This window comes from Mixophyes fleayi, chromosome 2, assembly GCF_038048845.1.
Source record: "Mixophyes fleayi isolate aMixFle1 chromosome 2, aMixFle1.hap1, whole genome shotgun sequence".
Classification (NCBI taxonomy): Eukaryota; Metazoa; Chordata; class Amphibia; order Anura; family Limnodynastidae; genus Mixophyes; species Mixophyes fleayi.
The window spans coordinates 263083965-263100768 of NC_134403.1; the positions used below are offsets into that span (position 1 = coordinate 263083965).

The 16804-nt window shown below is 39.8% G+C and overlaps 1 protein-coding gene across 2 annotated transcripts in view; it reads right to left on the reverse strand.

Moving 5' to 3' along the window:
- The window catches only part of PIK3C2B (phosphatidylinositol-4-phosphate 3-kinase catalytic subunit type 2 beta), a 114730-nt gene that overhangs the window by 32587 nt on the left and 65339 nt on the right, over positions 1–16804 (reverse strand). For both annotated transcript variants that reach the window (XM_075196085.1, XM_075196084.1), the window contains exons 12-15: positions 14504–14626; positions 10423–10590; positions 9748–9856; positions 4945–5087 (exon numbers count right to left, since the gene is read on the reverse strand). In XM_075196085.1, coding sequence (XP_075052186.1) covers positions 4945–5087; positions 9748–9856; positions 10423–10590; positions 14504–14626 — 543 coding nt within the window. The remainder of the gene's footprint in view (positions 1–4944; positions 5088–9747; positions 9857–10422; positions 10591–14503; positions 14627–16804) is intronic.

Sequence of the window (16804 nt, forward strand, 5' to 3'; positions counted from 1 at the left end):
CATTTGGCATAGCAAAACCCTTAGAATTTCTGTAACGGTCCTTAAAAACTCCAGGGCCCAAGGGGTAGAGGCTTCCGGAGATCAAGTTTTATTATCTGGTGTCTCATCTGAACCAGGTGGTAGTCACTTATGATCAGGGCCGAATTAACCATAGACGGATTAACCATAGAGCTAACTGGGTTACAGCCCAGGGGCCTATGGCATCCAGGGGGCCCTTGAAAGTGCTCAGCAGCAGTATTGATCGCTCGGGGGAGGGGGCGCCCCTAGCCCGATCAGTGCTACTGAGCACTTTCACTGCGGTCCTTCTCTGGCGCGCTGTATTCTCCTTACTGAGGAGATCTCGTGAGTCTCACTCTCAAGAGATCTCCTCAGTAAAGAGCGTACAGCGCGCCGGGGAAGGATGTAAGTGCCGGGGGGGGGGGGGGGTGCAGGCAGCTCGGATCACGGGGGGGGGGGGCCCTCACGGGGGAATGGAGGCCTCCTTAGCCCAGGGGCCTCCATTCCCTTAATCCGGCCCTGCTTATGATCCCTACCAGACTATTGCGTGAATGGCCTTGGAGACATATTTCACAGGAGTCCACTTCATATTCCCACTGGGGCCTTTCCAGTACGGACTGACCACCCGCAGCCTCATTTCATCCAGTCTCTCAAATTCTGCCTCTCCCTCTGGGACAAATGCCAATGCAGATACAAGCTGACCACTTCTATTTCACCCATCACACCGCTTTGGAACAACCCTCACTTTTCCCCCCAATACTTCATTCCCACATTTTAAACAATGGATTTAAGCCAGGATACAGGTGGTCTCTGACCTCATTGTCAACTGGAAATTGGCTTTCCTGACGGATTTTCATCAAAAGTTTGAACAATTTCACCCCCTTTTCTTTGAATTTTTTCAGGTCTGTCACTTCACTATATCCCTGTCCTCCCTTGACACCTTGCAGGCGCTTACTTTTTTTTGAGTGGTTGTGTCTCCAATCTCCACTCATTTAGGGATGATTTCAGTGGTGTATAATTGGCTGATCGACACCACTTTCACCTCTCAAGGGCGCCACAAGCATGAATGGGAGAGGGACCCCCTCTGGATGAGTCTTGCTGTGAGGTCAGAGAGGGGATTGCCACAATCATAATCTGCACGCAAACTAAGGAAACTGTCTATAAATTATACTACAGGTGGTGCTACACATCTGACAACCTCTCCTAATATGTTTCCCATGTCTACTCTGAGCTGCTGGCGGATCTGTGGTCAGAGAGGTATGCTGTTCCACTTTTGGTGGACATACCTGTGCATAGTCCCCTTCTGGAAGATGGTCCTCTCAATCATTAACTGTATCTCTGAACAATAGGTATCTAAGGACCCCTGGACCTTCCTTCTCTCTCGCCCCCTACCTGACGAGAGCACTTCATCTAACAAGCTGATTTCCTATATTCTGGCCACCACAAAATCTCTGATAGCTAACCATTGGAATCCCCCCTCCATAACTATGTCTGGCATGTCGCAAGTATGGAAAGCTTCACCTGCTACCTTCATGACAAATCCCACAAGTTTGATCGTGTCATGGCCCTTGGTTTCTTTGGGAAAGTCGTAGCTGTTTATCCACCCCTGCCCCGCCCCACATTTCAGAAGTTGCAGACCTCCACGCAAGATTGATCCTGAGCTGCCTACGGATCCTCCAGGCTGGGAGCGGTGTTTTCTGGGTAAGTGCCACAATATTGTTGGTTTTTGTTCCTACTACAGTCGGTGGCCCCTCTGTTTGCACCTGTTCACAGTTTGAATCCCTTTACCTTCAATGCCTGTGTTATCAGTGTCTGTCCTCCCACTTTTTTCCTGTTCCTCATCAACTCCCTTCCCCCCTACTCTTTTCTGATCCCGCCCACCTTGCTTTTACCTCTTTTTTTTTTTTATAACCAAACTTCAGAGGATACACTGTGTATTAATGTCTCACAGTTTATTGTATCTAACAGCTTTTTTTGTTTGCTTTCAAAATAAAGAGTTTAAAATTTTTTAAAAAGTTGGTTATCACCATTTGTTTGTGAATTCTATGGTGAAAGTCTGTTTTTATCATGTGAAATTAAGGTTTAACAAATTGTTCACATCAAAAGTTTTCCTACAATGAAATGCATAAAAATTAAAGGTTATTCTTTAAAATGTAATACAAAAAAAAAAAAATACAAACATTTTAACTTTTTTTTTTTTACACTAAGAATTTCACTTTACAGAATTTGACCCAATTTAATGGTGGGATGAGGGTCGAGGTTAATCATTTATGGTGGGTGGAAATTATTAATTTATTTGTGGGATGAGGGTGGCTGCTATTTTTTTGATGGTAGATAATATTTAATATAATAGAGGTGTCATGGTGGTGCCTATCAATATAAATGTTGGGTGATGGTACTATTAATTTAATGCTGGGGTGACTTGGGGACTATAATTGCATGTGGGACTGAGTTTGTGGATATAGTAGAGCTATATTAACTGTGAATACGATAAATTTAATGGGTTAGTTGGATGATAAAAAGGGCTAAATGTGAATGCTATTTGGAGGTCTGGTTCCAGGTGGGGGCTAAATAATAAACTTAAGTGACATTGATTTATCGTTGGGGCTGGTTGAAGTAAGGCAGGTCTAGATTGTACACTCATTAATAGGCTTTCCATATTTCATATACCTATCCTGTTTCCAAACACAGCCCCAACATTCTAGGATTCAGACAAGTAGCAGTTAAGCTGAAGACATGAGCAGTAGTGGGTAATGAAAGCTGCAAATACAAGAAGGATAGAGATGGCCTGATTCTGATGGAGCAGTCCCAACTGCAGAGGTATGTCCTGCTTCACATTGCTCTGCTCGTGAAGGGGGAGCTGCGTACATCTAACAGTAGTGCACGCAGCATAGTCTGTGTATTTGAAGTGGATGGACAGGAGTTGCAAAAGTGGTCTAGCACAGTCTACAATAATAGCTACTTCACTTACATGCTTCTAATGCCCACTCGGGCTGCTTGGCATTTAAAAATCTTCCATAAATAATCACATAAGGGATAATGGATCGTTATTTAAGGCTATTTGAATCACAGAACTATTTTCTAATAAAGTAGTCAACTAACGTAGGCAGAAGTATTACTCCATTTGTTTTCCGAGAACAGTAGTTTGTCTTCATATATTTTAGTGAAGTCAGTAAATGAAAAACAACCAAGACTTTACTTATAAAGAGCAGATGTGCCCACATATGTATTTATAGCAAAATACAGTGAAAATATGATCTGAATATAAATAGAATATGCTTTTCAACATTCAAGGAATAGCTGGGATTCTTCTGCTAATAAGTAAGTAGATGCCATTTGTCACTAGAGGGCAGTGTTCATGTACATCTGCAGATAATGGCCACAAACCAACTGGCAAATGACTGACAGGTTATCTCACAAGGAGAGTTCCCGGGAAGTGACTGTTACTAAATAAGGGACAACATTCTTGATAATGTTTTGAAAGTCTTAAACCACAACATTGTTTATAAGAGGAATTCCTTAAAAAGCAAGGACTACAAGTGTGTGGAAACATATGAACTCTGACAAACTGCTTAGCAGTAAAAGTGACCGGGATTGTAATATACACAAATATACATAAATGTAAACATATTAAACGCAAAGTCAACAAAAGTGGAATGTGGCTCCTTGGGGACCGGAAGTCTGAGCTATCACTTGTCATTCTCCATATCACAGAAGTTTTAAATTACAGGTTTTGCAGTCATCAAGACAAAGTCTTTGTGAAACCAAGTTACAATCTTCTCTCTTGCTGTCTGGGTGTTGAGTTACCATGAGACAGCTGCTAAATGCATGGGAGTGTGTGTAACACTCAGATCACACCCATGACATGTCACAAACTGCCCAACGTTTGACATCTGTAGCCAGCTTTTGGGTACATTTGTAAAGAACTGGAGAAGTGTGGGGAGAATGGTGCAGAGAATCAGAAGAAGTTGTGGCGCAGGCATGATATGGATAGGGTAGTTCAGAGGTCACCATAGTGCAAAAGTTAACATTGATGATACTTAAGTTCACCACTAATTAGGTAAAAGGTGGCAGCATCTCACGTCTGGCCCAGAGAAAATAATTCCGAACAAGTATAACACAGGCAGGGGCATAACTAGGCATTTGTGACCGTATAACCACATTTTTTAAGGATTCCCACATACAGGAAGCAGAGAGTTTCTCACCTCCTCTAGCTTACTGATGCTCGCTCTATTGATCATCAAAATTACATCCCACACATGATAAGAAGAGGATTTGCAAATATTTGTGCTTATAGTGGAAATAAAACACACACTAATGTTGTCTTTAACATGACTACTGGTCTTAAGGTGATCCTAAAAAGATAACCCCAGAATGCCTTCTAGCCCCTTCTCTAGCTCTGATTCACTACAACAGCTCTACTCAGTAGAGCTGGGTACACACATATGCAATTACCGTGCAGATCACACAATCAACAACCGTTTGGTCAGATATTGCATGTGTGTGTACGCTCTCACAATCATGTTCTATCGTACCAAAACACATCACATCTATAGATTTGGTTTTATAATGTTCCTAAAAATCACGATCAACAATGGAACAATGTGTTTACAGCAGATGGTTATGAGAGAAGATGATCACATATCTGAAGGTAAATTGGTGATAGGGTTACAGAAATCACATCTGAAGTAATTTTGCATAGGTGCGTACCTAGCTTGAGCCATAAGGCTCTCCAGCTGTTGATACAATTTAGAAACAGACTACCCTTAGATAGGCAGATTATCCAAGAAATATAAATATGGATTTTAACAATTACCAAATCAATGGGTGGTTTGAATGTAATGAAACATTGTTCAGCTCTCGTTTAAGGGCTTATACTCAACAGCAGATGTAGTTCACTACAGACCTCCCCAAACCCTCCTCTTGTCATGGAATCCAGGCACCCACCAGTATAAGGACTCTTTCTGCATGGCTTCCCGCAACTTGCTCCTGTCGTCCTCTGACAAGCTAGACAACTCGTATCTGGGACTAAAAGCTTCAATTTCTGGCTTTGTGAATTTCACATCAAAAGCAGAAGTAGGGAAGTCGATCTGTAGATGGATAAAAAAAGGGGAGAGAGAGAGAGATATGACAGCTGGTTGAGCATTGCTGTGGCATAGAATGAACTTTTTATTTTAGAGATAAAAACTTTATAAAATCAAAAGACTCACACAAGTTGGATGTACATACTTTGTTTCACATAGAGACGCATTTGTTACCAAATATTCCTACATGAATATGACGGTAGCTTCAATCACCATTGTGCTGTTGGATGACAATGCTACTTCCACTATCTAACACTCAGTGAGTGGCTTGCCTCTGGCTTCCATTCCCCCCCTCTTCACATCCCTTACCATGTCACATACATCTCTGTCCTCAGTAACACAATCACACCAGTAGACAGATAAATGCCTCCCACAAGATCAGAACACGACTACTAATGCAAACATTATGATGATCTGATTGGTGAGAGGATTTTTATCTGTCACTTCATTACTGGGGATGTGGAAGCTCAAGAGATGCAGATTTACAACAAAATGCTGCTCTCATTCCAGTTAAGTGCACCTTAAAAATAAAAAGTGTTGTGCCATCACAAGGGTTGTGAGCTACAGATTGACAGTGATGTTTGAAGTTGAATACATTTTGATGTTTGTACATAGAAAAAAAAGTTATGGTTTTTCCTTAATATAAAAGGTCTGTTTTGCTTTTTCCTTGGTTAAACATATAAACCAGCGGAAATAAAAAAAACAAGGTCTCAAATCATATGGCAACACAGGTCACACATGACTTTAAGAATGGCCTGATTGGCTGAAATTGGTCAGATGCTTTCAGTGTTTGAACACTGATTCTGGGTGACTTTTTTCACCTGTCATCAGAATAAAGTGGACTGCATTGCTTTTTTCTGCTCCATGCAAGCCTAACCAGCATAAACCTAGCATAGGTAATTCAATGATGTTATACAAAAGATACCAAACATAACCAAGGCCAATTAGCCTTCCTCTAGCAATCCAGTGGTTAAAAGAGGACAGACTAGTTCCTAGGTAATAAAAGTCTGGTTTTCTTAAAAAGAAAAAAATCTTAATATTATAGTCTCTCAGTTTCCTGGCAAGGGAACATTAGCAGCTGTTTTACATTCATTCTAGTTCCCTCTTTCTTAATCCAGGGAATGACTGCTCCAACTCCAAGTACAAAGAGTGGAGGACGTGGCAGCGCAAAGTTTTTAACCCTGGAGACAATGGGCATTTTCACACAGGATTGTTTTGGTCCACATGAACCCTTTTAGTTATGTTGCCCATAGGAACCTACAGATAAAGAGAAAACTAAACCCATTAAACCAATTTTTGTTGTTACTTCCTGTTCATTTTTTTATTATTAAACTTTATTTATACAGTCTAAACACACACTGACACACACACACACACACACACACACACGTAAATGTCATCCAAAGCCAATTATTCTACAAGTAGATATTTGACTGTGGGAGAAAAGCAAAAGAGCAAGAAGAGTGCGTGGAGATTGTACGGAATAAAACCATGACTCCAAGCAGCAATACTAATCAATGTGTCACTCTATAAGACACTCTATAAGACATAAATATTAAATCACTTTAAAAATAACGGTTTAAAAATGAATAGTTCAAGCATTAATAACAGATAACTTTTTGGTGTGTTTGCAATATGATTTGGGGCACACGTCACAAAATACCCACGTGAACTGCCCCTTAACGGTGTAGTCCTCCACAAAGATATGTTTGAATGGGCAGAACCAAGATAGCCCAACAAACTGCATTTTGCTGTCATTCTATTGTGCAATTCCCCTCAAATACACTTTCTCCATCTGAATGTGCTTTATATAGATTAGGATCAATGATTTCAATTGAGGGGTTTACTAATATTTGCAGATCCCGACTCAAACATTAGTTAAGCACACAATTAGAACTGTCCCATCATACTGTTAATAATAACTCTAAATATACAGTGTATGATCTACATGCTCACATTATGACCAGTACCATTTAAAATCACTAATGCATAACTTGCAGATTATTTGTGCATACATATCCTAAATATTCAGAATCATACAGGGATATACCTTTATTAAAAGCTGTGGTCAAAGAGGAAATTTAGAAGTGGCGGAATGGAAAACGCAAGTGAATGGTATTTGATAGTTTTATAATGGAGGCAGTGGGAGAAGTGTGGGTATGGCCTAATACCATATACACCCCCACTTTGACCACTAATTAATCATATAACATTCCAAATTGTTCAAAATAATTTAATTTACAAAATCCATTATGAGTGATCTAAGAAAACACCACAATGAACACTCTAAAATCTGCCCACTTCTCCATATAGCACACATTATCAAAATAAGAAATCAGTGTTTTCCCTAGAAAATGTTGCCACCTGGGTGGTATTAAGAAGCAGACGGGTGGGGGCAGTTGTAATTCTGAATATTGAAAAATGTTGGAGGTTATTTCCCACACCTGCCCGGACTGGTCACACTGGTGGTCAGTGGTCTAACACACACTGTTGTCTGTAGTGCTCACATAGTGCCTATTCTAATAGGAGAAATAATGGTTTATTCTATTATAATTGGACTGTGTTGGGCTTCAAGAGCTGTGTGGCAAGTATGAATAGCCAGGTGGAGCACCCAGGAAATAGGTGCTGGGGAGAACACTGGTAATCTAGTACTTTTGCTGGTGTTATCAGCAAATTCCAAGATCTGTTTATGTTATAATTCAAAGGTTACTTAAGTACACATTTGATACTAATTAAGCAGACACCTGCTGTTAGTTACCATCTGCTCAGGTAGATAATTTTTGACACTGTAGTCTAATTCCTACAGCACCTGTTTAATCAACTCTCACACTAACAGTGTGTAATGCCAATACTTTCTAATGCAAAATATGTGCAAGTATCGTTGCAAACAGAGGAATTTATAAAGTTTAATCCACAGAATTTGGTGACAGACATTGCCAATGCCAATTATGGATGATGCCACTTGCCCCAAAAAGACTGCTGAACTAAAAAGCAGACATTATGACGGGTTTACACCATTTTGCTGAATCCAGAGTATGGAAAGCAAATAAAATAAAGTTGTGAAAACACCATTTCAAATAAGTGTCTCTTACAATGATTATTTTCATTCAGTGTACTGCAGACTTCTTATTTTCCTGCCAGATATACATTTAATGCACCACAGGCTCTGACAGACCAAGGGAATGGAATAAGTGTTCAGCAGGAGTTGGATATATCTTTGAAATTTGGAAGCTATTTTGGAAACCTTACAGTAAATTAAGACCACACCTCCGAAATTGTTATACTGCATGCCTTTTAGCCACACATTTTTGGAAAAAATGAAATATATTACAAGCTAATACACAAATAGCCATGGAAGGATCACAACATGAGCCATGATCCATGCTTTGTCTGCCAGCGCAGTAAGAGATGAAAGAGAGACAATAATGATTATGTTGAAGCCCAGAATAGTCCTAATATCTACACCAATGTAATCTAAAGGTTGTGATACAGGTCTCTTGCTGCCGGTGGTGGAAAGGGAATACCAAGTGTTGGAATCGTGTCTATTTTTTATTTTATTTACAATTCTCTCCCAGGAATGAAGAAACTTGAATCAAACTACATTGTGGAACTATGATGTCTGCTGTTAGCCAGTCTTGGCCAGGACCCACACAGCCAATCCAGGTTTAAATTGCATGAAATAATTACATAGAAACAGTGACTAAATAAACATACAAGTAAGAAGGAGTCTGAAATAAAACGTTTTACTGAGGGTATAACTTCCATTCCAAGGGCTAGATTTACTAAGCTGCGGGTTTGAAAAAGTGGGGATGTTGCCTATAGCAACCAATCAGATTCTAGCTGTCATTTTGTAGAAGGTACTAAATAAATGAAAGCTAGAATCTGATAGGTTGCCATAGGCAACATCCCCACTTTTTCAAACCCGCAGCTTAGTAAATAGGTAGTTAAATAATAAGATGGCTAGATATGTAGGGCAGTATGTACCCCGCCCCCTCCCAGATCAGTAGCAATACTAGACCCTTAAGTCACAACTAGATTACACATACAAATTCATGATTTTGTGTTTCATCTAGGGACTAGCGCAAGCTGGGGTCTCTTGGGGGCCATTTATGTGTAGCTTACATTGGGGGGTCTTGGTGTCATTTTAACAAATACAGATGTGCATATTTTTAATAGCAAACTATCCTTGTTTTTTGGACTGTGCAACTCTCTGTACTGTAAATGCTACTACGCTCACTTTCTAATATGTTTTATACTTCACAAAAAAAAAAAAAAAATACTGTCCATAAAGATAGAAAAAGCAGAAAATATTTTCAATTATCATCAACACTGACAGTGGGCTCAAGGTTCATTTACTTATTTCTACTTCTTATCATTTCTGCAAGTGGATCTGTGTAATCTAGTGATCCAGTGGTAACTGGGGATAGTGTAAACACATAATACACTATAAAGAAATTTCAATTAGCCGCGATGTTCCTAAGAACTTTATAGCAGCAATATTTTTACAGAAATCTCCGCTGATTTTTCCATAGTAACAGTAGAAAAGCGCAGCAGCAATGATCTGAGGAACATTGCAGCTAATTGAATTCCCAGCAGTGACTAATTATGGGGCACTACAAAACACAAACTGTAAATACTGCCTTCTTATTCCATATTTCACTGTTACCTGAAGAATGATGCTGTCCGGCTGATTCACATTTGGTGTACTGAAACTAGTGCTGCCATGTTTTGTAGTTGGCCAGAGACCCAGTAACCGACGACCACAGGTTAAAAGTCTTTAGGAGATAAAACAACAAAAAAAAAATGGTGTTATGGTAACATATGGAGACCTAATGGACAATGAAACCAGACTATCAGTGCTTTGGAAAGTTAACCTCACCCACATTACCTGACAAGGGTGGTCGGCTATAGAATAAACTAGGGAATATCAAGACAGAGTCCACAGGTAAGAGAATTTGTAAGTGTTGGAAGAGATATCCAAGTTTTATCATTGGGAACTAAAGATCACACAAATCTGGCCATAATATGCTACTTGTTATGTCTAATGGTGTTCCTTGAATATTGTATAGGTTCACATCTATCCCACAGAATACACAATAGGCCAGCAATCACAGGGACCTTCTTTCATAGAGGACACAGGCTCTATGTCATTGAAATACAATATGTCCCTGCTATCACCTCTTTATGCAACACAAAAAAAGGAAGCCCTTACTGTTCATTTAAACCTTTAGAAACTAATCTTTGAGGTGATTCTGATAACATGTCCTAGATGTAGACAAGACGTTCCAACTATTTCGGATGAATGAGGGAGGTATTAAGGGAATTCCATGAAAGCACTTACTGCCTAAAGTTAAACAGAGGAGTGGTGACCCAGCCCAGTGGCTGAGGATTTCGTCTTTGCTTGCTGGCTTCAGAGGAGCCCCCAGGATGGGCGACAGGCACGGCAAACAGTGTAACTGTTAGGAGAGTCTCTCGAGGCAGGTGGTTTATCTGGACTGGAAAACAGATCCTAAATAAAAAAAAAAAATTCATGTGAAACCCAGGTGGCCACTGCCTTAAGCAGAACTGATCTATAAGGGGCGGCAGATTTTCTCCAATGTAATGTACCTTAGAAAAGACACAGACATTTTAATCACAGAAAATTAGAAAGTGCATTATTAAATCCTTATAAAAAAAAAACTCAGCGGTAAAACATGCCTATTGTTATGTCATTCTACAGAACATCAACGTTTTTACTAAGCCGTACTCTAGAATAACAGAGCTTTTTCACCAACTACATATTTCTCACATTAATCTAAACCAATGTTTCATTTTTCTGTACATAATATAATTTGTAGCTCTGGTGTAATAACACAGACATGTGGATATTATTGAATTCAGGAAGGAAGTGAAACAATGAAGGGGAAAAAAAAAAAAAATCAAGCACATGGAAGCTATAAATATAATAACAGCATTCCCAACAGATCATTACCCATAGAAAATATGACTACAGAGAAACCACAGGCAGGAATGATGTCATGTGCAGGATGATATGAAAGGGTAGCAAATATGGTGCTGAAGACTCAGTCATGGGTGATGTACACTGAAATAAATGGGCCATAAGTGGCAACTATGAACAGGTTATTGCCATGTTACAGTTAATTCGCTCAAGCCTGGCTAGCACACACCCTTTTTATTTTCCCATATTGGAAGACATTTATAATGAGACGTCCATTCAATTTCAGTTTGCACTAAACATATATTCTCCAGTTGCAATTGACAATGCATGGACAAGGACACGATTATCTTTGAGGACATACACACACACATATATATATATATATATATATATATATATACACACACATACACACTCTGGAGATTAGCCTGCAAAAGTGTTTCTTTAGATTTTAAGTATAAGCAGGGCGACTCCTGGTACCCATAAGTACCTGCCTATGTAATACAATGCATTTTACATAAAAAAAACAGTACATGTAGGTGTCTAAGAAGTTCCATTGTAGTGAATTTGGGAAGAGAAGTGTGACATTCTGGAATGCTGCCTTTTCAAACTCATGATACACATTCGCTGAAATCTCCAGCGAACAATTAGACCATGAAGGTATCCATCTACGGCCTGGGCACCCTCCCCTTACCATGTGCGGTGCAGGGCGCCAACTTCTCCTCTTGGAAGGGTAGCACTGGTCTGTGAAATCATAGCCCAACGCTACGCTCCCAGGCCATTACCAACATGCTGGTGGTTGCTTTGCAGGTATCATTGGTTTAACGTTTTAGGCTAATCCCTGGTGTCTTAGGCGAAGTCTAGGTTCGTCTGTGTCAAAGCTGGCACTGCACAAACAGGTACATCTATGTATAGCATGAATACAATACCAAGTGTACATAATTAAATTACACTATTTAAAAGCACAGTTGCCCTCTGCACTACAATGGTAGTGTTAATTTATAATGATTTTTCCCTGGAAGTTGACTCCGTTCCAAGTTACCTGAACATTGCGGTCAGTCAATGCACTATGGCAATCCACATTGTTAAAGGGAAACCTGGTCATGAGTCGGCAAGATATGGCATGGTGTAGTGGTTTCTTCTTTTCTTGTTAAACACTGAGGGCCTGAGTCATTAAAGAGAGCAAAGCATAAAATAGGTGTAACTTTGCACCTGGGCAAAACCATGTTGTATTGGAGGAGGAGGTATATTTAAAATGTGGGGACAGATTTATAATTGGGTTAGGGCATGTCCTAGATCAATATTAAATTTCAGTGTAAAAATAGATCAATCAAGTATTTGTGTGCCAGATGAAAAAACAGCCAGTATTTAATGTATGTGCAAAGTAATAAACTAATTTGCACCCCTTGCATTGTAACATGGTTTGTCCCGGAGAACATTTACTCCTTTTTCTGCCTTACATTCCTTAATGACTCAGGCCCAGAGAGCCTAATTTACAATTAAGAGTAAATCCAGGTAGAAGGTGTAATTTTGCATCTTTACAAAATCATGTTAACGCACCCCTAACATCTCAACAAGGCTTGTCCAGGTACGCATTTACACTCTTTAGCTGGATTTGCTCCTAATGCTAAACGATGCCCTTAATCTCTTTAAGCAAGCAATTTAAATTAGCTATTTAAATTGGGTAGTAAATCTCTAGGGCTGCTGCAAAGGACATACATAAAATGAAAATTGATTTAACATATGGGTGTGTGATATGTTTGTTATATGTTGGCTCTCTTATTAACGTATTTATTTCAAAACACTAAAGAAAGAGAATGACCTAATAACAGATAAAATAAATAAAAGTTCACAGAAGTTTAAGAATTTCTAGCATGCTTGGATGGAACCATCACAACAACATGAGGAATGAACATATCAAAATAACATGTAAGGGTTCTATGAGGGTTATAAAGAAAAATACACAACTAACGCATGGGAAATACGTGTTGTAGAAGTGAAATGCTTGGGAGACAGAGGAGGTAAGAGAGTAAAATTTTTAAAAGCAAGAACATAGGTATAATACAGGATTTGAGATGCATCAATTTAGAATGAGACCTATAAAACAGTAGGGTACAATGTTTTAGATTTAAAAAACATACAAATGCAAAACAAAAAAAACCCAAACAGCATTGTACAAATACAGCATAAACCGAGCAATATGAAGTAATCAAAAGCATGTCAGGGAATGTAATGAGATATTAAAAAGTAATAAAACTAAATTGGTTATAGAAAAGGCAATCGAGAAAATAATAATTATATGTACTAGCAGATATTAATTATTTGGGTATCTGTGGTGTCCTTTTCTGATGAACTTTTCCAGAGCTTGACAATTCTCAATTCTTCATTACCTTACTACAGACTGGCCGCCCTCCCAGTGTCAGGGCCAGAAGGGTTAATCTCATTAAACAACAGATCCAAGAGCTGTGAGAGTTACAGAAAACACCATATCGTCTGATCCATTTAAATCAATCCCAAGGTTACAGGAGGTCCGGCTAATTAAAGGTTCAGAAGCAGAACTGTGCTGAACTACGAGCAACTTCACAGCTTCCACCAGCCCTTCAGAACCTCAGACGCTTTAGTCTTATACTCTCAGCAGAAGTACAGTACTTCAGTCGCACAGTCACAGAATCGTAAAGATGTCCATGGTATATTTATAGCTCTCAAAAATCTGCCGTGTTTTTTGTATGTATATATATATATAAATATACTGCTTTGGTCTCTTGCAGAACTGCAATCTACCTTCCCCTTTCTCTGTATCAGGTCCTCTCTTCTTCCCTCTGAAGTCCTCTTTCTGTCCCCTTTTCCGTTCTTCTACAAGGCCATCAGGCACCAGCTAAGTTTAACTGTTTTCCATATGCTGGCTGTTGCTCCTCACAGGACTGGGAGGGAAGAAGGCTTGGACTGAGTCAATCCCTGGCAGGCTATTTTGGGAACACAGCTGAGATCAAAGACCGTGTGGGGGACACAAGTCAAAAGGTGCAGCCCAGGCACTTCTAAACAGGAAAAAATAAAGCGTCTGTGCCCTTATATCAGTGCAGCATAGCAAGTCTTGTTCTTGGGATCACAGCAAACCCTGCATTTGAGCAGAATGTTACAAAAAGGTATGTTCTGGGTGAAAACACTAATAAGTGGCCCGCTGGAACAGCACAGTCATCAACATATTCAGAGGGACGTGTAGTTATGTTAAAGAATGCAGGTGTACCCACCTATGAAGAGCCTGCAGTTATACTCCCCTGCGGGATAGTTATTGTTATGACTATTTGATCTCCTTAAGCCTTGAGGGAAAATCTCATGCGTGACTACAGATATGCAAATAGCCCCAAAGCCACATATGTGTTCTATAGGGGGCAGTGCAGAAAAACTCCACCCTTAGGATCTACATAATCTGGAACAGAAGATTAATATGCAATTACATTATTAAAATCAGAAAGTATGTGCTTACATCTGATCCCAAACAATGAGGTGGAACAGGTATTTGTAGACGTGGATCTTGCGGGTCTGCAGGGCACTGCACAGCTCCTTCCCTCCATGACTCAGGGAGCAGGATACATAGAAATCCTCATAACTGCAATGACAAGGAACAATGTGATACACATCCTGGCTATTGTCCAATGTTTAAACATGTGTTTGAGCCCAAGAAAGCCCACTGAAAGCTAACATACATGATACGGTGTTTGGACTTATAAATATATTTATTGTACTTTACTTCCATGCTTCAAACATACTGTGCATCTACAGCCTCATTTACACAATTCTTACACATATCAGTCGCTGCCAGTCTCCATCACTTCAAATTCTCATGGTACCGCTGCGTACGCTCACACAAACCTATTATTAGGGTTTGTGGTAAATGACCAAATTACCATGATAATACTGTGCCTGTTCTGGAAAGGTTACCATGGTAATACTGAGCCTTTTCTGCAAAGCTTACCATGGTAATACTGTGCCTTTTCTGGAAAGCTTACCAAGGTAATACTGTGCATTTTCTGGAAAGCTTACCATGGTAATACTGTGCCTTTTCTGGAAAGCTTACCATGGTAATACTGTGCCTTTTCTGGAAAGTTTACCATGGTAATACTGTGCCTTTTCTGGAAAGTTTACCATGGTAATACTGTGCCTTTTCTGGAAAGCTTACTATGGTAATACTGTGCCTTTTCTGGAAAGCTTACCATGGTAATACTGTGCCTTTTCTGGAAAGCTTACCATGGTACCTTGAGCTGAATTACTGGCACAGCAATTTTTTTAAAATGTTTCTAATAGGCTACAGAAACGGGTCTCACCCCCCAGGCTAAAATTTATCAGCCGTCCCCTGGGGCCTTTCCAGTATTATAATTCTGTTGATCTCTATATCAAATTCAATGTCAGCACATTCTGATAGTTTCTCAAGTGCTTTACAAATCAAACACAACACACAGAGTTCATGGTCCATCATGTGTTCTGTAAATTGACATGCGTTCATTTAAGAGAATAATGATGCTTAAAAATAAATTATGCACAATGTTGAGGAGTGTCCCTTTAAGTAACCTTCTAGACTTCACTGAAAAATATAATTGCAAAAACTTTAATGAATGTATACAATGTATGCAGGAGACTGTATGTGACCTGTTGAAGGCTTCAGGGACCCTGACTGTGTTTTAGGCTAACCTAGTGTGCTCCACCAAATACTACATTTAAAGGGGAACTCCACCTTTACAGAACTTTGCTTTTCAGGGGGATTTGCAAAGACAGAAGCTCATGTGTTGTCTTATCAAAAAACAACCAATCTGCCTGGATAATAAACTATACCAACAATGAAGTGCCCTTTATGCTTTTCTTCTTCTGTATGTACAAGATCTTGCTATGCTAGAAGGTATTTTTATTCTTTATTGTTAATCCCACACCGGCACATTGCATACATTTTTATTTAATTTGCACATAACACTTCCTTTAGGTCGTACGTGACGGCATGCAGGGCCCTCTCATTTTTGTGCGAGTTGGGCACACTTCTAAATAGAAGGACAGAAAGGAGACAAGGGGGAGCGAACGGGTAGAGAGGGCATATGAAATTTAGGAGCTAGTGCCCAGCTGCATGCCTCACTTCCCCACTCCTAACTCATACACACAAGGCAAGTTGTAACAGATTTATTAAAGGGAGGGGTGAGAGTGTAGAAAGAAATACCAAAGGTCACGCTATCCCCTATTTCTGCACCTCCTCTAGTCTCCTCCTATCCCCATAACACAACAGAGAATGAAAGGAACCTTTTAACAAAGGGGGATCCCCCACCCACTTTTCAATCTCCCTGATGCAGCAGCCTAGGACAAGCAGAGCCTGGAACTGACCATCTGTCACTGCATTTGAGAGGGGGAGGGCTGGAAAGCAGAGAGGAGGGAAAGGCTGAGAGAATGAGGAAGCTGTGGAATAAGACCAGAGAATTCCAGCACAGCTGTTAGCTGAGGGGAGAGGCTGAATAAACTGCTCCCTATTCATTCCATGGCACTCATGATCAGGAGAGAGAAAGACTGATCAAGTGGGGAGGGACTGGCAACATCTACCCTCATCAACCCCCTGCAGCCAGTGTCTCAAAGTCAAACAATGCACTTACATTGTCAGATACCTACCATGCTGTTTTGTACAGCTTGTTTTTATCCTTTCAGTTAACATTTAAAACAGTATTGTCCAACTTTTCCAGAATATATATGTATATTTTAAATATACCCTCATACATATACAGACACACACACACACACACATATACATATACAT